General features: G+C 36.1%; 2 protein-coding genes across 2 annotated transcripts; one reads left to right on the top strand and one right to left on the bottom strand.

The window, feature by feature from the left end:
- Positions 1 to 47: 47 nt before the first annotated feature.
- prdx3 (peroxiredoxin 3) lies at positions 48 to 7,999 on the top strand. The gene is made up of 7 exons (XM_028006389.1): positions 48 to 206; positions 940 to 1,051; positions 1,669 to 1,810; positions 2,612 to 2,747; positions 2,832 to 2,935; positions 4,140 to 4,305; positions 6,530 to 7,999. The coding sequence occupies exons 1-7, from the start codon at positions 171 to 173 to the stop codon at positions 6,578 to 6,580; spliced, it is 747 nt and encodes a 248-aa protein (XP_027862190.1). The 5' UTR covers positions 48 to 170; the 3' UTR covers positions 6,581 to 7,999.
- Positions 6,744 to 21,568, bottom strand: tm9sf3 (transmembrane 9 superfamily member 3). Its single transcript, XM_028006384.1, has 15 exons — positions 21,369 to 21,568; positions 18,873 to 19,068; positions 18,643 to 18,765; positions 16,559 to 16,719; positions 14,891 to 14,968; positions 14,054 to 14,185; positions 13,786 to 13,952; positions 13,130 to 13,224; positions 12,927 to 13,057; positions 11,519 to 11,658; positions 10,062 to 10,130; positions 9,836 to 9,982; positions 9,211 to 9,294; positions 9,039 to 9,115; positions 6,744 to 8,190 (listed from the first exon to the last, which is right to left on the bottom strand). Exons 1-15 carry the CDS (start codon positions 21,459 to 21,461, stop codon positions 8,123 to 8,125), a joined length of 1,761 nt encoding a protein of 586 aa, XP_027862185.1. The 5' UTR covers positions 21,462 to 21,568; the 3' UTR covers positions 6,744 to 8,122.
- Positions 21,569 to 22,661: the final 1,093 nt, after the last annotated feature.

Below are 22,661 nucleotides of genomic sequence, written 5' to 3' on the forward strand. Positions count from 1 at the left end.
CCCTTTTTTTATTCTTCGGGAAATCCTTATTTCGTGTTAAATCATTTACTGCAATATAATTTTTAAAAGTGTAACAAAATATATTTATTTATTTTATTTTATTGGTTTTAATGACTGATTTGTGTCCCGCACGTGGCTCAAACCGCCCTCCTGTTGTTACATAATCCAACATGGCGGCCACCGTTGGCAGACTGCTCAGAACCTCTGTGAGTAAAACTCTTCATTTCTGTCAGTTTAGGTTGTTTGTTCGCTCTGTTTACCTCAGTTTGCTGCTCAGGAAGCAGAAATAAACTCATGTCAAGAGAAGTTTTTAATTAATTTGTTCACAAACGCGTTAATGTGCTGCGTATATATCCAAATTTGACACTGTGTTTCCAACCTCTGGTTCGCGGGCGCTCCATGCGAACATAAAAAAAACGTGTTCAAATTTATTGGTTAATTATTTGTAAATGTGCGCTGTAATTATGTATTTTGGCTAAACTTTTAAAAGAGTTGTGTGACTTTATTTGAGCAGTAATTGAAATAGTTTTCAAATGATGCCAAGATCAAGATGAAGGTTAAAATAAGGTCAAAAACACTTTATATGATATTTGGCAGAAGTTTTACATTTGTTAAAATGTCTCAACAAAGTCAATACAATGAAGTCAATTTGTCCCTCAATTTACATTGAAACACGTGAAAATTTGTTACCTAAAATCACAAAAAATCATAGTTGTGTTTTCTTTATTTGTATACGTTGTTATTAAAATGTCATAATTAAGTTAAGAATTAAAAAAATAAGACGGAAGTAAATAGTTGGCAGTTGGCAGCTGGCAGCGTAAATCCTTGGTAAGCTGACTTACTTTTTTTGTTGCTCATTAAATGCATCCAAACTAAGAACCTTTTTTGTTCCAGTTCTTCAGTAATTTATATTTTCACGTATTTATTATTATCTTGTAGGTTCGGGTTGCAGCTGGAGGGCTGAAAGTTGCAGCTGCTTGCCAGCATGGAGTTGGCGGCGCTGCCAGGGTCCTTTCTGCTCCTGTTCTCCAGAAATCCTTTTTCTCCACCGGTAGGTATCGCATCACTAACAACGTCCAAGAGTCAATATTATCAATATTATTCTTTCTACTGCTGTTGATTATTAAACAGATTTATTGTTTTAGTCCTGCAGATGAAATGAAACCAGAGCTGTTTGTTTAAACCAAACACGGCTCTGTTAGGCATGGTGGTGGCAGTGTGATGATTTGGGATAGTTTTGCAACTGTTTTTCTTATTTTAGCTTTTAAAGCAACCAAAAGCCGAAATTTACAGCTGAATGGTGAATAAACAACTAGAGGATTTAATGATTGTACGTCATTTAGCTTTTTATTTCTCAACTGGTATCAAACTACAGATTAAATTGTATTTTTCTTACTGTCAAAGTTTATTTTTCGGTCGTCTAAAACCAAAACATCAATTAGCAAAAGCCTGATAGAACTCTGCACCTATAGCAAGAATTTACTAACTGTGTAAGATTTTTTTTTTTTCTCTGCTTCAAAAAGATTGAGCAAATTAAAATTTTTAGTGTTGGGGGGGGAAAATATATCTTTTCATATCAAATAGTTGCTGATTTCTGGTTTACAGAGAGAGCTGTTGGCCGAATCTCCAGACAACAGAGTAAGAATCGTTTGACGTTTTGTTTATCAGGCTCCTCCAGATGGGCGGCCGCCGTCACTCAGCCGGCGCCTGGCTTTAAGGCCACAGCTGTCCACAACGGGGAGTTCAAGGACCTGAGTCTGGCTGACTTCAAGGGAAAATACCTCGTCCTTTTCTTCTACCCTCTGGACTTGTGAGTATTTGTGAAAAAAGCCCAACTGGGTTTTCAGATGTGAAGATGAAGAAATGGAGAGAACTAAAACAATTTGTTATTATTGGCATTCGGTTGAAAAGATTTATCGTGATTAATTGATAAAATCAATTTATCGTCCAGCTGTAGTTGAGCTCCAACAGGATGTGACTCGACTTTTTTGAGCTGTTAATTAATAAAGTCAAATTTCTTTTAAATCACATTTGATATTTACAGCATTTTTATAACAACTGAAATTAACATAGTTACTTGACTGTGCTATAAAAGTATACTATGTGCCTGGAAAACATAATACCACACCTTTAATTTGTATGACACTGAATGAGGAATGACTTCCTGCTTAAAATTGTTAGTTTTTTTGGAGAAGTTTGTTTGCTCCAGCAGAGCAAAATCTGGAAAACTCTGAGCTGCTCTGGTATTTATTTGTTGCACATATACAAGCTATCATCTATACGTTGTTAGCTCAGTTAGCTTAACAGATAAAACCTGCAAAACTCAAAATATATACACATTCACTTTTTATTGGATTGTTCAATCAGATATAATAATAATAATTAAAACATTAAAAAAGAAAGATTCAAGTTTTTCCTGCTAGCATCATGTTAAACTGAGCTAAGCTATACTAAGATAAGCTAAGATAACTTTCAGCCAGTTGTTAGCTTAAACAAAATTGTTATATTTGATATTTTATTTTGTAACAACTTAAGTTAACATAGTTTCTTGATTGTGCCTGGAAAACACGTCGTACTTCCCCTTTAATTCCTGCGTTTTTGCTGTTTTCAGTACGTTCGTGTGTCCGACGGAGATCATCTCGTTCAGCGACAAGGCCAAGGAGTTTCACGACGTCAACTGTGAGGTGGTGGGCGTGTCTGTGGATTCTCACTTCACCCACCTGGCCTGGATCAACACGCCACGAAAGGTGCAAATGACTCTGAGAATACGCAGAGACTGTAGCGCGTGTGTAGATGAATATGTGTGTTAGCGGCTTTTATTGACGTTCCAGGCTGGAGGTTTAGGAAACATCCACATCCCTCTGCTGTCGGACCTCAACAAGCAGATCTCCAGAGACTACGGGGTTCTGCTGGATGGCCCGGGAATCGCACTGAGGTGAGCTCACTGTATCAGGAGTTATACCTGTAAACGTCTTTAACTTCTTTTGTTATCATACTTTGTAGCAAAATACTAGTTTCAAGCAAGCAGAAACGTCAACATATTTTGTGTGAGGCAAACTGTGAAGAGGAAGTAAAATTATACGTAGATTTCCATATAAAAATACCCATAAATAAAGTCCAGTTTCCTTCAGAGGTGATTTGATTTGTAAATAGTCCAGCTGTGATTAATTTAATCTCAGTACAAGTCCAGATGTTCAGTGAACATTAGAGAACAAACTGGATTAGGAGGAGGAGTACAAATCAGAGTTAGTTTATGAAACAAAATCCCAAGTTTTTAACATCTGTTTAGTCTATCCGGTTCAAATTTAAAAAATACTTTATTCAGCCAAAAGGGAAAATAAATCAACAGTTAATTAACCAATTAATTGATGAACATCAGCTTCAGTTTGTCCACAAGCAAACAACTTGACTTTGGTTCAACTTTCCTCTCAATGAAGTTTTTAAATGTAAATAAAGAAAAAGCTTTTTTTTTTTCCAAATCGTAACCAATTTTGGGTTTTTAATCTAGTGACTTTTTCTCTGTTTCTTTTCTTAAAATGAAATGACAGAAAAGTTTCAAAAACGTTTCATTTCAATCATTACGGTGTAGTATTAGAACCAGAGTACAAAACAAATAAAATTATGAGAATAAACTCGAACAAGAATCATCGTAAAAAAGTTTTAATACAAGAATAGTCATAATTAATACGAGAATAAAATTAGAATAAAGTCTCAATATTAAGTGAATAAACTTACAATACTACTTTATTCTTGTAATGCTTTTTCTGAAATTTTTTTCAGACACAGCACACTAAAAAATACTTGTTATAAATACAAGATGTTTGGTCCTGGGTTGGCTGTTATCACTTTAAACTAAACTAGAAATTTAATGGTGGAAATAAAAATCCAGATTTTTCTAAATTTAAGTCTTCAGAAACAGCAAATTTGAGGTTAAATTATTGAAAATGGGCCTGATATTGATGAGGGCACTCTGGAAGAAACTGCCGCTGTAGCACCAACCCAAAAGTTAAAGTCTAGACAGTTCATGTCCAGCATGTGTCTGCAGAGTCGTTGTGTTGGTCTAAAATACATTGAAATATGTGGTAAATACCTCTCTTGCCCATAAAAACATCCGATAATCTTCTGTTACATTTTTTCAGGGGCTTATTCATCATCGATCCAAACGGTGTGGTGAAGCACATGAGCGTCAACGACCTGCCGGTGGGTCGGAGCGTAGAGGAGACGCTGCGTCTGGTGAAGGCCTTCCAGTTTGTCGAGACGCACGGAGAGGTTTGTCCAGCCAGCTGGACGCCGAAGTCGCCCACAGTGAGTATCTCTGGGAAAACTGCAGATCCCTACAGCACCTAAACATCCCTGATGCTGTCAGTAGGAGGAATATGGCAGGTCGTTTTAACATAAAATCAGTTTCACCACACTTACAAACCAGATATTTTAAGTTGGCTTATGAGTAGACGTATTAGAAAATGAAGATATCTCTAATTATATTCTGACTTGTATAAATGACAAATTTGCCTTTGAGTTGTTTGGTGCTTCACAACATCACAGGTAGATAAATAATAAAACATGAAATAAAATTTAATTTAATCAAAAGTAATAAAAAAAATTATAAATTTGGCAGTAAAATATAAAAAATATAAATAAAAACAAGACATTCTTTATTTTAGATGCATCAATTTCCCAAAAACTCAAATTAATTACTAGATTGCTTTATGATTTGAAATATGTTGATTTATTATTCCTTCTAGTCAAAATATCAAAGATTTATGAATCAGTTTGAAATTTCAATAAAATTATGAAATGCTTTTTGAAGATGCACCATTTTCAGCTTGGCAATGGGTTGACAGCGACTCTCTTAGCTTTTCAAAGCCGCTTTGATGCATTTTGTTTGTCGGAAGTGAATAAGCAGGACATTTTTGCAGACTTCTAAAACAGTCTTCAAGCTCTACATTGTGGCATTTTTTGACAATTTTGTGCAGAAAAGCCAAAATTGGACAGTTCAGTAACCACACGAGGCTCACGCACAATTCTTAATTCAGATTTCTAAAATTGTTATTTTGATGAGTCACATTTACAGCCACGTTATCTTATGTTGTAATTATGAAAATGACAAATCCAGTAATTTAATTTGAGTCTTAAATTCAGATTTTTGAAAGTCAAAATGTTTTTTTTTAGATATCTAGAATGTAATTTTACTAGTAGTCAGACGAAAGTGATTTTATGTTAAAACCTATAAAGTAGTTTCCATTCCTCTTTTGGATTAGATTAGCTTTGAGTCAAGCTTGGCGGTCCATCAGCCCGTCTGCTTCATGTTTGGATGGAAACCTGAACAACCTAAAAGCTGTTTTAAGCTCATTACTTTACCTGAGCAAAGGTTACAGATCTGCTTGGCTACAGTGTGACCTTCATGTTGGCCTTCTGCTGGAAGGATCTAAAAGTTAAATTAGGAGTCCTGCTGAATTTGTTTTTCTATTTTGCAATAAAAATCACTGATTTTTGTGTTGCTACTTTACAAATATATTCAAGAAATTTTGAAATATTTTTTCCCAGTGAACAGCTTCCAAATTTCACATATAGAAGAAAAAAAGACACAAGCAGATTTTATTCCTTCAGGAACTTAAATGGCTCAATGTACACCATTTTCACAGAAGATAACTTTATCAAGTAAGGCAGCAGTGTCCTAGAAGAAACACTGCCACCTGCTGGTGGGAGATTATGGCCACCGTTATAAAGTTGCACAGTAAAAAAAATTATAGCAATAATTTGGTTTATTTAACCTGTCAGAGAAAAAAATGTAGGTGTTAATTTTTCAGTTATATTTTCACAATTTTATTCATCTATTTATAAATATCAGAGTTCCAAACTAAAGCTCTTATTCACAAGATAAATATTTAGTTCCCAAATAAATATTTAGCTTATGTTTAGTTCCAAACTCAACATTCAATTTTCTAACTAAACCTTTAGCTCAAAAATATTTAGAAAGGAAGCTAAATATCAGCATCATTGACACTCAATAGTTTTGACCATTTGTGTAAAATTCGATTATCCTTTATCGTTTAAAAAATCAGCTATTTCAATGCGAATTTCTAGGATCCAGAACTGAATTCGGTTTCTCCACACTGCATATCTCTGCCGACTTGTTATAACTAGGAAATAAAAATTCATCCATATTTCTGATCTTGTACTATAGAAAGTTCATAAAACAGTTTAAGAGTTCTGATCTCTTTAATGATGGTTTCCATGGATACCTGATTGTCCAAATTAAATCCAAATCAGATTTTCTCATGTTGTAGCAAAGCAGAAAAATCTTCTTGGTAAATTTTCAGAATAATTTGCACATCATACACAAAACACCTTTTCTGATTAGTTTTTATAATAAAAATGTAAAATTCTTATCATTTATAATGAGTTGCACTGTTGCGTTGCAACAAGAAGGTCCTGGGTTTGAATCCCCAACTGGATTTTGTTTCTACTCTTATCAAATGTTCAGTGAAAGCTGCATAATGTCGTCTTAATTCTCATTCCTTTTCAGATCAAACCGACCCCTGAAGGATCGAGGGAATACTTCGAGAAAGTCAACTAACTGTTCGGTGAAAATTACAGAAAATAAAAAGCTTCTTAGTTTATTGATAAATGTGTTTGACAACCTCCTGGCTTTGATTCGTCTGGACCAGTTTGTGTTTCTGTTGATCAACAATTCGCATCTCTACTGTATGAAGATAATAAAAATCATGCTGAGTAACCCCTGTACATAAACATGTTTATTTTCTTTTTACAGCAAGTTAATATGCAGGTTCAAAATGTCTGACATTGGTACACAACATGAAGTGCCAAAAATCAACCAAAGTGGGAGAAAACTGGAAATTAGAAAAAAAGGCATTTGCCACTTCTCATACAAGTAGGGTACATACTGTATTTACACAAAATAGGGAGAAACACTCTGCAGCACAGTGTGGTGATGAAAACATCTAGTTTTAGGTGTACATAAACTTTACTTTGTACAGTAGCAGAAACGAAGCACCGCCTCGTTTCTGCAGATAAACGATGTTTTTCTTTTTACTGAAGCTTAGCTTACCGAAAGACGTGGGCCCTCTTTAAAGCTTTGAAATCCAAATAAAAAACGTCCCCCAAAAGAAGAAAAGTGGGTCGAAATGTGGCCTTAAGAGTTCGAAACAGAAAAAAATGGAGGCAGAATTTGATGAAGATGGTTAATGTGGAAAAAATTTCATGCAGTTTCAGGCAAGCTGTAACAGCGCCCACCCCAAGCACCGAACTAAGAGAAAAACAAATCAATGCAACTAAAGGATTCATTAAAAAAAAAAAAAGACCCTGTAGTAAAACTGTACAACGAAAATACATTTGGGATCTACATCTAAAGGTACATTATTAAGGTTATATACACGCCACCCCATCCATATATTATCTTTACATGTAGACTTCATTCAACCCAAACATTTAGAAAACAAGACTAACTTGGAGATGGGATCACATCAAACGGCCATTAAAAAAAACAAAAAATAAAATCAGTTCTTCACCTCAGCTGCTGATCAGTTTCTGTCCAGTGCAGAAACCCGACAGCAGGGCCAGAACCTCACCAACTGGATGGACTGCTTCTGGAGAATTAAGCCGCCAAACGGAGGTTTTTGTCGTTTTCAGTGAAAGTAAAAGAACAAACCACGGTACGGCAGAGATACGACAACACTTCGAGTGACTTCCAGGAGTACAAAATAGAAACGAACCCGGCTCCTGAATAACTCGACGCAACAGAACCAAGGCTTTCCGAACGCTCCGGCCTCTTCACTGAAGAGAGCTACACTACTCCGTCGTCTCGTTTGGGACTGGCTCGGGGGGAAAAGAGAGAAAAGTCGGCTTTAAACATTCAACCCTCCCAACCGTTTCCTAAAGCAACTGATTAAAAAATAAAAACCTTGAGTTTCACATCTCCTCCACAGATTTCCCCCTCTTAAAGTCACGGTGAATTTATTCAGAAAAAACAAAACAATGTTGAACAAAGTGAGATTCTCACAATCTCTCTGCAAGAGGGAAAGGAATAAATGACTTGTGCCTGCCGTCTTCCAGAACACGAAGGTGGATCAGTCAAATCCCCGTGTTGCTGCTACGCTGCTTAGTCGATTTTCACGTTTGTGTAGATCTTCCTCACGAAGGCACTTGTTCCCATGTAGCCGACGGCGCCTGGAAACAGATTGAATGAAGCGGGTCAGTTCTGCAGAGAAGGTCTAGTAACCAATTTTGGGTTTGTTCTGAATGTTTGGAGTGCAGACTAAAACAGTGCTGACAAACCCCCACCTGTTGCTGCATACTGCTGGTCAGCTGGCTAAAAGCAGGCTTCTTGAGTTTTTCACAAGAAATATTTACCATTTCAAAAACAGTTGTGATGCAGTAACTAAGGCTGAGACAATCTGATTAATTGCGATGAATTGATTATTGAATAATAATCAACTAATTTAGTAATAAATTGCTGACCAGAGTGCAACAACTGAAAATAGTAAAAAAAAAAAAAATACAATCAGAGCAATAATTAAGGTAAAACTACAAAAATATACACATTTTGCATTTAAGGTAGAAAAAAAATCTTCGTATGTAAAAATGTTTTTACCAAAACTCCTCATGTTGCAGTTTTAGCTTCAACTGGTTCAAATGGTGCAAAAAAAAAACCATTGTGCACCTTTTGCTATCCAATTATTAGTTGGATAAACACAAAAACAACCAGACACTGTATAGATAAGTCAAAAAGAGGATTAAAGAATGGAATGAGTTTTTTTGTGTGCATCTTTTAATGTATTTCTATTATAAAAACAGCAGAATGTAACTTTTTATCTGGTTAATCATCAGAAAAATGGATTTCTAAGATAACTGTTAGGTGCAGTCTTGGTGGTAATTTATCACTTAAACATTTAACACGGAAGCAGAGAAAGTCCTAATTAGAAGCTGCATGTTCTTAATTTTAAATCAGAGTAACCATGTTACTTCAGTTTGTGACATTTTGGTGTTTAAATCAGAGAAGAAGAGCAGAAACTCACCACACATGATTCCCAGAGCAGTGCTGAACACGGCCATGTAGCCAAAGTAGAAGGATGTTTGAAATAACCCATACATCCTGAAATACACAAGAAAACATTTTAGAATTCACTACATATTTTTTAATTTTATTTCAGTTTTCTATCAATTATTGTAACCACAGCCATCACTCACTTAGTTTTGAAGAAATAGTAGTAAAAGGAGTACATGTAAACATAAACCGCAGTAGATGCAGCAGAGAGGAAGCTCGTCCACTGCCTGGAAAAACAGCAAACAAACATTACATTTACTCAATTACATTTACTTGAGTTAGTCTTTGGAAATATTGTACTACTAGGAATATTTTTACTACGCTGCACTTTTTACTTTCACTCGAGTAATTTATAATTTAGTATTTCCACTCTTGAGTAAAATTTCTTCATTTTCATGTTTTAACCGAAAATTCACCATACACAAACATACACCTGCAGTTTTTGTTAAAAGTCTTTTATTGAAAATAAATGATTTGGAAAAAAATGTTTTCCCTGATTTTGTTACTTATATGAATTATTGTCATTTTGGTCCTTAAAATACCAAAGTTTTCACTTAACTTTATATTTTGGTCCATCTGATTATGTAATTTTTAAATATTAAATGGTCGATGTTTTGATCATTTAGTACTTAATTTGAGTTGAGTAAAATTTCTGGATTCTCTGTACAATTCTGGTTACTCTGCCACCTCTGTAGCATAAACACATAAAGGAGCGAATAAAACCCTGATGTGTGTTTAAAAATAAAACAAAATAAAAACGCTGCTCACCATCTGTAGTCCTCGGCGTTGAGCAGGAAGTATGTGCACACGATGGTGACGCACACCGTGACGATGCAGAGGATCACCAGGACCAGCATCATGAAGCCGTACACATAGTAGATTTTGTAGGCCCAAAAGGAGGTGAAGATGAAGTACCTGATGGGAGAGGAGAGAGCGTGTCGTTGCGGCGCGTCGTCTAACGGAGAACCGGATCATTTCCTCGGGAAACACTTACATTTCTATGAAAATGGAGCCGAAGGGCAGGATTCCCCCGAGGCACACGATGACAGCCGGCTCCATGAACCTGAGGCAGGACGCCATTCAACACAATCAGAGCGTTTAGATTTCCCTTCAGGGAGACTAAACATGTTTAATCACTTAAAGAAGGATAAGTCAGACGTTTTGTTTCCATGAAAAGCAGCAGTTTGTCCTCAGAGTCGGCAGGTCAGACTTACAGAACAGAAATAACTTCAGCTGTTGCAGCAGCTTCAAACAAAAAATAAAATATAACAGCAAAAATAATAATACAAGACTGTACAAGGGAGGGCAGATTTACAGCATAAGAAGAAATCCCGTGCATCTACTTAAAATACTCAAATGTGCAACTGAGTGAGACAATTTAAAGGGGCAGAATTATGCATTTTCCAGGCTCATAGTGTTATTTTATAGCATAACCAAGTAACTCTGTTACCTTCAGCTGTTGTAAAAATGTTATATTTGTCAAATCTGCCATTAAAAGAAATTGAGATCATAATTTAATGCCTTGAGATTGGGCCTCTGTCTCTTTAAAAGAAAACTCCTGCTCTTTCTGAAACTCCGCTTTCAGGAAGTCAACATGGCTCCTCTATTAACCCTTTAGCAATGTTTTTAACCAGTGTTTCACTGAGAAGTAGCTCCCATAATGAGCTCAGCAGATGCACTAGGTGTTTGCTAATTGCTGCTGGCTAGTCTGAAGGAGCTGCTCTCTTAGGTAGCTTGGAAACTGCAGCTCAGAGGAGGAGCTGCGCCAACCAGGCGTCTTGCCATGGAGACTAAAGGATTTCTCAAACATTCATTAAAGAGTTAAGGCAACACTCCAGGTTTTATTTTGATGCGGGAATATTATAACCTGATGTAAAGCTTAAAAAAGTTGATTTGATATGATACCGTCCCTTTAAATAAATGTACAAGATGTGTGTTTAAAATAATGACAGACTATAAATATGCAAAGATTGTGCAAACAATAGCAGGGATTTGTTGGTTATAAAGTCTAGGGCTGAAACAATAATCAATTGTTGAAATAATTGTCAACTAATTTAATAATCAATCAATTGTTAACTGTATTGTGCAGAGTGTAGCTTAAAAAAAGAGACCATTTCATAGAGATACAACATTTAGAGCATTAATTAGGTCAAAATTGAACAAAATCTTTTTATTTTGCAAATGAGAAAAGATTTAAAACCCTTTTTCTTTTCTCAAGTGGCTGTTCAATAATGAGTTATTTTCTTAAAACAAGCTCCTATATTTTGCTGAAAAGTTACTTGTAAGTTAGTTTTATTTCAAGTGTGACAAGATATTTACACTAAAATCTAGGCAGAAATACTTGGTAAGATTTTGTGTTTTTGCAAGACAATTTGTCCATCTGTACATTTAATTTGCAGTAATGTATGTGCTGCTGTGCCTCCGCTCCCTGCTGTACAATCATCCACCCACCATTTCTTCTCGGGGATCGGCCGCGGCACGGCGTTCACTCTGCAGGGGAAGTTGGGCTGACCAGAGAGGTTTCTCCCTAAAATGGTTCCCACGAGATTCAGAGGCAGAATGACGAAGAAGCAGATGCAGCAGACAGCCACCTGGAGCGGAAAGAGAAAATGTATTTATGTTTACATTTGCTGTGTTGTTTCATATCACCCCAACTACGCTACCAAATAAACCAATTAAACTAAAACTAAACTGTGGTTTTTGCAAAGATAAATCAACACAAATGATCAGCAGATGGACTGATTAGTCCATCGGTCAGTTTATTCGATCTCGAATAAAAGGAAAGGCTTCTTTATGAAACCAGATGGGAGAAAGTTTATGACTGGATAAAACCATGTAGAGTAAACGGAGCAAACTGAATGTGTGAATCGTTTCTGGTGATTTCATGGAGGCTTCAGCTGCACAAGAACATAAATATATGGAGAATGAAGAGTACTTTTTTTTTTAATTTAACCAAGTTCAGTTGGTTAAAAAGTTAAGTTAAGTGGATAAAAGAAGTAGTATTTAATAGTAAAATCAGCTGCAGAATTTTTCTGGGCTCAGTTGTTAAAAGAAAAATATGATCTATTCTCTACTTTGAGAACAGGACTAGAGTCACTCTGCATTTAACCAAGTTTAATTATGTTAATGTAAAACAGATTTGGATGCTTTAAAGTTTGTTTTTGAGTAAAAAAATAAAAGTCACTGGATAGACGTGGTTATTAAACCAAATATGTTGTGTTGAACCAACATTTTGCACTGGAAGAAGATTTTAATTCATTGTTAATAATTCTGCCTGTATTTAAAAATCTCCTTCATTCTTGAATTGGAGTCAGTGGCTAAAAAAACAACAACTATTCAGCCACGTATTGCAGAAATATGAGATTTTGTAAGTAGTGCTTAAAGTACAGCGATTGGGTTAGATTTAATTTGGTGGTATCAGAGTAAAGGAGGCTAAAGAAACATTTTTATGTTGAACTCATGATGTTTCATTCACTTTCTTTTGTTCTAATACATAAAATTCCACTGAAATACATTCAGGTTTATGGTTTAATGCGAAACAGAGGGTGTGAATACTGACTCTGCTTATTTACTGGTTACTGAGCAATAAGTCAAGCCTTCAAGCAGCTGTTTCTAGTTAAGAACATAGTTGTTGGTGAATTGATAAAGTCAGGAAACGTCCTGTGAAAGGCATTTAATTCAGTTGAACTCTTTAGTTTAATCTGTTGCCTGTTTGTCCAGCGGATTCATTACTTCTGCTGTTCATCACCTCCACCAAACGTTTTATTCTCACCGTCTAATCGGGTCGCAGCAGATTGCGACACTGCAAGCTGTTGACTCAGATTCCTTCTGCGTGTTGCAATGTGAAGCAACGACTCACCATGGTCCCGAAGGGGATGGCTCTGGAGGCGTGGTAGTAGATGGCGATGAAGTTGATGAAAAAGGCCGTCCCGCACACCATGGCTGGGATCATGAAGGCCCCGATGAACATCTGCTTGATCCACCGCCTGCCTGAAATAGCAGATTCCTACCATTTTAAAGGGTTTTTCTTTTTAACGGGATATGATTTGGATGCTTTATTACCTCCTTGTTTTGCATACAAACTTCCACCAAAGTAGCCGTTGACAGGAGAAGTTGCAGCGTAAACAAAAATGGCTGTGCTCAGCATGGAGCCCCTCCTGCAGAAAACACCGAAGGTTTGAGTTCAGACCAGTGAACAGTTTCCTCTAAAGATGTCTCAGTTTTATTCCACATAAAATGTATTGGAAATTTTTTATTGTTTTTTTCTGTTAGCACCTCTTGTAAATAGCAACACATTCTGTCAAATTTCAAAACTATGTTTCTGGGTTGCAAAACCCATAAAATGTAATTGATAGTAGATACTTTTTGGGACATAACTGCAGTGGCTGGAAAAAAAAAACAATTACAAAAAAAAGATGGTATAGAGAGAGAAAATACTGTAGGTTGACTATGATAGTTAAAAATAAACTGCAGCAAACCGTTTTCCAAATGGCTCAGAAAGTGCAGTTACAAATAATGTAAAATAAATAACGCAAGTTGTAAAGCATAGAATTAGACTGAATAGATCTTCCCTAATGGATCGGACCTTTATCACTGATACTTGATCTAGAATTTTTCTCAATTTTGGATCAGTGCATCTCTAGTATCTATTTAGTTTACCGTAAAAAATGGAAATAAAAAAGTAAAAACAACACAATGTTCAGAGTTCAGCTACTCACTCTGTGTACAGATCCTCCACCATCGCAACGATGATGACGATGAAGGAGACGGAGAAGATCTGGCAGCCGGAGCCAATGAGCGAGGAGAAGATGAGCGGATGGCTGGACGGCCTGAACACGTCGCCATGCACCTGCTTCCAGCCGTACTCATCCCCCAGATCCCTGTCCTGTCGACACACAGCGACAGGAAGCAGAGCAGAGCAGCATCAGCGACGAAGAGGAGTTTAAAATCAGCATGATGAAACCAAAGTTCCCGCGGGTCGCTCACCATGTCGTCCATTTCTTCCTCTTTGCTGTATCTGGCGTAATCCTTCCTCAGGGTTCTCATTAGGATCATGGACACCAGGCCCACCAGGAATATGACCATCATGAAGGAGTTAAAGATGGAGAACCAGTGAATCTAAAGGCAGGAGAAAAGGGTGAAATAAATATAATGATAGTTCATTTTATCTCCAGACACCCAGTGACACTTTACAAGAAATAAACTATACGACACGTTCAGTAGAAATGAAAACAGATAAAGAAAGAAGAGATTAGAATGAAAAGGGCAACATGGGGCCAGTTGAACCCAAAGCACCAGATTTAAGACTTTTATCATCCAGTTTTTGGTAGAAAGAGAAACAAAACAATCATGCCAATGGAAATGATCAAGATTGTTTTAATTTATTGTGCAGTTGATTGGTCTATTGCGACAGGTTTAGTTGTGGTGGCTTTGAATGTGTGCAACAGTACTTTAAATAAATTCTGTAAATGACTGGAAGTCGGTGAATCTGCTGTAAAACTGGGATGATTTGAGAAAATGTCAGGGATTTAGTCTGAATCATCTGAAGTTCCCAAAGAGAGAGTTACAGAAATGAAACGGAGAAATGACAAACACTGTGGATCAGGATGGAAGCAGAATATGAGCAAAGGGAAGGACAGAGATAGAAGAGTACAACATATAAATAGATAAAAACTTAAAGTCTTCTAAAGCAGGACAAAATTGTTTATGCTTTTGAGAAATCCTTTAAAAAAAAAGAAACAGTCAGCAGTTTTATTTGCACTTCCTGAACCGTAGCATCCATTCCAGCATGAAACTGGAGTCAGTAAGAAACATTTCGCTCACCCGGTGCTGAAAGAAGGACGGGTCCAGGTACTTGTCAAACCTGTCCTCAAACTTCACATCCGACTTCTTCCATTTCACCTGGGTGGGAACAAACGTGCAGGATTTGAGGTCAAATCCCGTAGCCCACGGTTACCGTGGAGCCCAGCGACACGCCCCACTTCCTGCCTCTTTTCCCTTAGCAGCTAATCAGAAAGTGATTCAAACATTTCCCTAGAGAAGTGTTACTCAATTACTTTCTATCATGCCTGCCACTAGAGATTGTACAGTTTTGAAATATTATTGTCAATCTGATCATATTTAATAATTTATTTGTATAACCACTGGCATCAGCATTCTATGATCTGATTGAATGGCAGTACATTTTGTTGTTTTAAGTCTCCCAATAAGTTTCCAAGTTCAGTTTATTAACTCAATCAGTAAAATTTAATCAGGCATGTGGCATTCTCAAAAGAGGAAAAAATGCAAATGATTCACTGATTTGCTTTTTTTTAAAGCTAATCAGTAAAATATTTTAAAAAAAACCTTTTTAAACTGTAAAAAGTGGTTACTTGTCAGCTTCTTGTGCTTTTTTTTCTTGAAAAAATGTAAAGCTTTTAAAACATTTTTGTAGGAATTTAACGATATGAAAATTTTGGTCAGCAGGTATTAATATTGCTGTTCTGACCGATAACCTATATCATATATATTTTACTACTGTGAACACATTTGAAAGAAAAAAAAAGATGAAAATAAATGCTGGATTAATATTGGCCCAGTTTTGTTTATCAGATGATACCGATGTTAGTGCCAATATGTCCCTACGGCTTAGTGAAAAAATGAGCAACAATACTGCGTCTCAGAAGAGATGAAAAGCGCAGAAAATTTTAGATTCATCGCAAATAGGCTTCATCCATTTCCTGGACTTTTTCTGTGATCTACAGAATTAGGGCAAGAACAACTCTGTTTTGTTTTAAATACGAAAGTAAAGTTGGTAGAACAAACAATTACAAATCCAGTAGAAGACTTTGTATTTATTTTGATTCAAATAATTTAAAAAGACTTTTAGAGTTTTATGTTAATGTTTTATTGCAATCGATTGGATTTTTTCAACTTGTATTGAAAATCTGCCACATAGCATTTTTTTTTACATATTTAAAAAAAGTCATCATGTTTTAAATACACATTCATATGAATCTGACATATGAATGTGTATTTATATTTCTGCCTGAAATACACTCAGTGAGAAAAAAATATGAAGTTCTGCTTTTTATGCAAAACAGTTTGTTCATGGCAGTGGCTTTGCTAAGCCATCACCTTTGTATTAAAATGTATAACATAAACATACATACGTTGTTAAAAGTAGCAAATGTTAGGCAAACTAATCTTCACTTCAAGTGTCCTGATGTTAGTCTGACTGCAAGTATATTTAATTATATCAAAACATTTAATGATTGGAATTTAACCATTTATTTATCTAACCCTAACCATCTGAACTTTTTAATCCAATTGTTAGAAACGAGGAGATTCATAAATAAGTTCAGTTCTGGTGAATTCAGTGAGGTGTCGTCTCATAAGCTGAATATATTTCACAGATCAAATAAATGTATTTGCATTTCCCAGAGTCTAATGAAATCACGAAACGGAAGCCTAATATTTGCATACTATGTACAAAAAGCTCTCAGTACTCACAGAATAGGACATGGCGATTCTGGTGTTTGGCATGAGCTTCACTTTGCCTTCGCTCGTCAGGTTTACGTCAACGATCCTGTTGCCGTTGTAGCCGATCTCCAGCTTTTTGTACGTCCAGAGGTAATGCTCCTCTCCGTTTTCGTCCGCTTCGCCGACGATGCCTTAAAGAAAACAACATGGATGGAGTCACTGATCTGATGGAGGCAAAAATACTGATAGGGACTATAAGTCTGAACGTAGCGCTGCTAGTCAGGACGTGCAAACCAACTATAATAAACACATCAATATCCTCATTTTGAATCTATGAACTATGTGACTTCATTTAAGCTGCTGAATGAACTCTGAATTTGACTTTGTTTCCTCTGATTAAAGTTTGATAGATTTAAGAGAATTTGATTAATCCTTCGCCTGCATCGTTCATGTGCAGCTAACCAAATCTATTCCATTTCTGTTTTCATAATATTTCATTTTGCAAGAGTCAGTTTCCATTAAAACAAAGTGAAGAGTTTAACAGGAACACCTTCAAGTCCCTTTGGACTTGAAGGGTCAATCTGAATATTTATTGTCCACTTCAATATTATATCCAAGCACTTATCTGTAAACATAAATAATAAAAGGGTTATTTTAATAATTGTTCTTGTGTGAGAGGTGGGATGATTTACTTAGAGAAACAGGACAAACTACTATGCATGCACGCACTAACACCTAAGGGTAATTTATAGAGAATGAAGTGAAAGTTTTATCACAATATTTTGTGGTACTATTGTAATAACAAGAAAAAACGATTAAACTATTTGTGCTTTTTTAGTCAACGCCAATGATAGCCCCACAAACATCTATCGCTCTTTATAGAAAACGGATGCATTTGCAACAGGCTTCTTTAGGACACCAATCAGATAAGAAAGTGTGATTTAGTCACTAAGATCCACACAGTGGCAGGAATAGATCTCTTTTTTTTCCAAGTTTTTTGACATTTATTGAAATAATAGAGAAAATATGAAACAACCCTGACAATACGGATAGTTTTGGGAGATCTTAAACATTAATTAAAATTTATCAGGGCAACTGAAAATCTAAATTTGTCATGATAAATGATAATTTGATAAATGCCCAGCCCTACCAGAACCTTCTGCTCCAAGGCAACAATCTACCATATATCTATATTTACTATTATTCTACTTTGTGGTATGCAGTTAGTACAAAAAATTGCCAAAAATATTTCAAAAAAGTTTTTTAAAATAGTAATTCTGTATTTTATATCACACCAATTCACTACAAATATTTACAAAAATGCTGGGAAGCAAAAGTAAAATGTTCTGTACTGTTCTGAAGCACAGTAAAAATTCTGCTTCTGTTTCAGAAACTGTTACTTTGCTTTTACTAATAGAATCATTAAAAAGGAACAAGAAAATACGTTTATGCTACAAATAATGAACATTTAGAATCAAATATAGCAGCCAGTATTTTTCCCATCCACATAATAGTTCAGTTTGAACTCAATCAAATTTAGAACACGGTCGAAAGTGTTTCTCCAAGGTCTTAAAGTAATAAAGTCGAGGTCTGCTGTGTTTGAGCTTGTGCATACAGTTCACTGTCATGCTTCCTCCAAAGTCAATGACTTTGGAGGACTTTGCTGCATTTAACCCCTTAAATGCAGCAGAGTAAATATCAGAGCCCCACCCACTGCATGCAACATCCGCATGAGACGGGTGGATGTTTAATCAGCCGGAGGAGTGGTGGCCACTATTGTGAAAAAAAAAAGTGACTACAAGTTTAGCCTGAAGAGGAAGAGACCTAAGAAGTGTTTTAATATCCCTCTAATAGTACAGGTTGTGTGACATCAAAGCTCTCTTGCACAGGTGAATACACTAATGGCAAGTTGCTGTGGGTTGTTTGCATCCTAAATCCGTTTTAAGGTAAATGAAGTAGTAATGAACGAGTAAACAGCACAGTCATGCAGCTTCCTTCCCAGAACTGGGTTGATCCCTTTGACTTTTTGGTGGGAAAAACATAGCAATACTTAAAAAGCCCAAAACTTTTCAGCATCAAACAAAACCCCAGAGGTTGAAATTAGCGTCACTTACCCCAGATGGGCAGGTCATCGATGTACATCTGATACCAGTAGTGGTTCTTTATGGCATAAACAAAGGCATCCTGTTTGGGTTTGTCTAAGTCAATTTCACAGTATGTGTTCTGCATGACTTCCTCTGCAGAGATAATGGGACAAAACATTTTGAATTAGGTGCCATAAATTGTGAAACATACATACATTAACGGTTTTACTTATGCGTTTGGGCCAAACAAAGCAGGAAACCTTTGAACTTGATGTCCAGGCCGCTGAACTCCAGCTCCACCCCCTGCAGAGCCTCTCCGAGGGTTTCATGGTAATGACTGATGGTCTTCTTGGAACCCGCACAAAAGGGCAAAGAGAAATACTTGTACGTCTCCTGTCGATTGTGGTAAGGCCCCACTGTGTTCATCCATAAAACGACCTCCTCCTTATCTGTGTACTGCGAAGGGAAAATAAAGGGATTTATTCAGTTCAGTTCAAGAATGCTACACCTGTTCTGCAAGTCCATCGGGTTTCTGAATATACAGTCCTGAGCCATAATTAGCTTTAGGTACAGTTTCATATCAGTGGCAACTCAGCAGACTGTTATGAGGTTTAAATAAAAATAGGAAAACCATTAAAGCATAAAGTATGCATCAGTCCGTTACCGACATCAAAGCATGATGAGGTTTTCAAAAGTGAAAGTGAAATCTTTTTATTGAGATGCCAACCTGATAGATCTGTCACAATAACAACAATAAATTGCTCCAGAAGTTATTGCGATAAACAATAATATTGTTTTGAGACCATTTTCAAGTAATATAATGCAAATGGTATAATAATACAAGAACGCATCCTTAAAGGTCAATAAACTGTAAATTCTAATGAACATTTAACACTAGAACTGGAAGACATTTTAAATATCCAAAATAAATAAAACAACAGAAACAACAAATAAAATGAATTATGAAGTCTCTATAAACAAAACTAGCCTTCAAAAAAAAGGTTTAGTTGAGACCAAAACACCAGACTGAAGATTTTTATGACCCAGTTTTTAGTAAAAAGAAAGAAAAAAATGATAAATCATGCAAATGGAAATTGAGTTTGTTTCAATTTATCATGCAATTAATTGATTTATTGCAATAGGCCTACAACCTGCTTTTCCATACACTGCTGATCAGCTGGCTGAAAGAAGGCTATCATACTTTTCCTTTGCTTATAGGAAAGGTTAATTTGGTTGTTTGGGAAAAAAATGATTGTGAGGAAACTAAAGGAAACTAAAATAGTTGGCTGCACTGACTGCCAACGTTACCTAAGCAGATAGTAAAATTAATTCAGCAGTTATCACGTCCTGGGTTTATTGATGTTAACATATAAAGAGCATATATTCTGCATAGGAATGCACTTAAACTATTGAATGTTGAAGTTTTTTAAGTTCTGTACCAAGGTAACAATAAATGTCATGCATAGAATTATAAGAAAGATAAACAATGTTAGTTATTATTTTTCCAGGAGCAGGAATGGGTATGTCATTAAAAGTGAGTCGCTGGTGTCTCCAAAAATAAACACCTTTTATTTGCTATTGAAAGTTATAGATCTAATATTTTCTAATGCTAGTTCAACACACAAAAAATAGCATTTATTTTTCTCAATACCTACTAGCAAAACAGCCAAAGTTAATTGTTAAACTATGTTTAATTTAATTAAAGATGATAATAAATCTCCAAACCACCCAAATTTTCTAGAATCTCTATTCTCAAATATTAGCCCAGGTCAGGTTCATATTCCATCCACAACGGAAAATAATTTATAGATTCATTTCAGGGTTTAAAAAAGTTTAATTTCAAAATAAATCTAAGCTGAATGTTTTTTTTTAATTTAAGGCAGAATTACTCGTTTTTAATCATGTAAATGTCTTATTCTACAGTAACGAACATAACATTTGGACTCAAAGTAGGATTATTACATGTCAATTAACTTATGTTTCCCCCCATACTCTAGTAGAAATATAAAACGTTCATTTAAATTTCGTGATATGTTTTGGATTGATTCTAAAACAGATGCCCACTCTATTCAAATTTGAATGCAAACTAATGAAAATGCACCGGTTATCACTTTCAGGTACACCTGAGTTACTCTAGAAAGAGATATGCCGTGGCTGTTTGCTTACGTTCAAGGAAGTGAACTTCCACGTTGTATCAGTCTACTCATCCGACTGCTTTCATACCTACACCAGGTTTTTTAACATTTTATTCAGGCTGATCAATGAGTCCAAGACCTGCTCAACACTTCTAGATGGTGTCTGACTGCAATCAAACGTATAACAGTAAATACCAACAGGCCTCAACGTTTCCCCGGTGTTCCAGCTTAACCTATTTACGGTTCTACTTCTGCTTTAAGGCTAAATGTACTTTTAATTTACTCAACTGACTAATGGAAGCCTCTTGGTGCTGTACGAACAGATTCCACCGGTGCTAAAGGAAAGCTAGAGTAGAGCCGTTGTGAAAAGCTAACAGTTAGCATGAGTGGTTAGGCCGATTAAGGATTGCATGTTAGCTGGCTAACTGAATGCTTATCTGTTCAATAGCACAGCAGGTACCGATTTATCACTCAACAGACTAAAGTTATACACCCTGGTATGTGTGTGATTCTGTTTCTTGAACCGCAGCTAGCAGCTTACCCACAGCACAAACGTCCATTATTTTTCAACGATTCCCCCCCCCCTCTTTCTCAGTCGGCCTCATTTAAACGCCGTCTTACCGTGTGCTCATGTTCGTCCGCGTCAACAGGTAATAAAGAGCCCACTACTGCAAGGAAAGCCGCCACTGCCAACTTCCACCGGGAAGAACCCATTATTTTTTGGTGAAAGTATGCAGAAAGATTGGGGTAGTTAGCTACGTTGGGCTAATATCCCACCTTCTTCCTGGTTGTATGACAGAGGCAGTTTTCAGGGATGCTCTCTGTACGTTCTCACCGAACCTACACTGGATTGGTTGAGAAGTGTCACGTGGTGCTCGGCGTCCAATCAGCATAGAAAGCGATGTCTCCAGCGGTGGTTTGAGGAACTCTGTCGGCGCATCTTCCGCAGGCTTCAGCCACGTCATCCCGACTGCCAAGACCAGAGCTTCACCTTTGACGACCCGACCACGCGTGGACGTCGCGGGGTTTTATCATAGAATAACACTTTTAAATTGTTCTCAATGGCCTAAACCTGTCACCCTATTTGCTATTCTTAAATTAACATATTTGTGGAGTATACCTAAAAGTACGGAAGAGGATTAGGGCCATTGAAAAAAAAAATAATTCTGACTTTAATCACAGAATTCTGGCATTAAAACCAGAATATTGAGGAAAAAAAGTAATCATTCTGAGATTAAGGTTAAAATTCTGAGATTAAAATCAGAATTTTGAGATTAAAGTCAGAATTCTAACTTTAATCTAAAAATTAAATTAATCTAAAAAATTATCTTAAAATTCTAAAAAAAAAATTCTCAGAATGGAATTAATTCTGAGAAAAGTTATTCTGAAAAAAGTCAGAATTTTCATTTATCTGTTCTAAGCATCGTTCAGGAATTGGATGGGGTTTGTTGGAAATATTAGCTTAATTATGCAGGTTTTAATGATGTTTAATCTTAGCTAGCGTTGAAATATTAGATTGATTTGGTTTGTTTTGAGTAGGCCTCAATTTAGGTTACATTTAGACTCATGGTTTAATAACATATATCTAAATCAGTAGAGCTTTTTTCTTTAGATAAAATAAACATGATTTGATTAAAATAAGTCTATGTAGTAGTTTTTCATATTGGATCACATTCTTTAAAGAGTGTAAGTCATATATTCATCTGAAAAATGTCCTACTTCATTATAACCAAAGAAATAGAAAACTAATCAGAAAATATTGAGTGTAATAAATGTTTAGGAGTTTGGAGACATTATATTTTTATAAATCAAAATCTGCTGTTTAACGTAGAAACGCACTTGGTCAAAAGAAAGGTCAGGAGAGAGCTCTGTGCGATGCAGGAGACCAGTCTGAAGCAGTTAGTTGATAAATTC

Source organism: Xiphophorus couchianus, chromosome 22 (assembly GCF_001444195.1).
Source record: "Xiphophorus couchianus chromosome 22, X_couchianus-1.0, whole genome shotgun sequence".
Taxonomy (NCBI): Eukaryota; Metazoa; Chordata; class Actinopteri; order Cyprinodontiformes; family Poeciliidae; genus Xiphophorus; species Xiphophorus couchianus.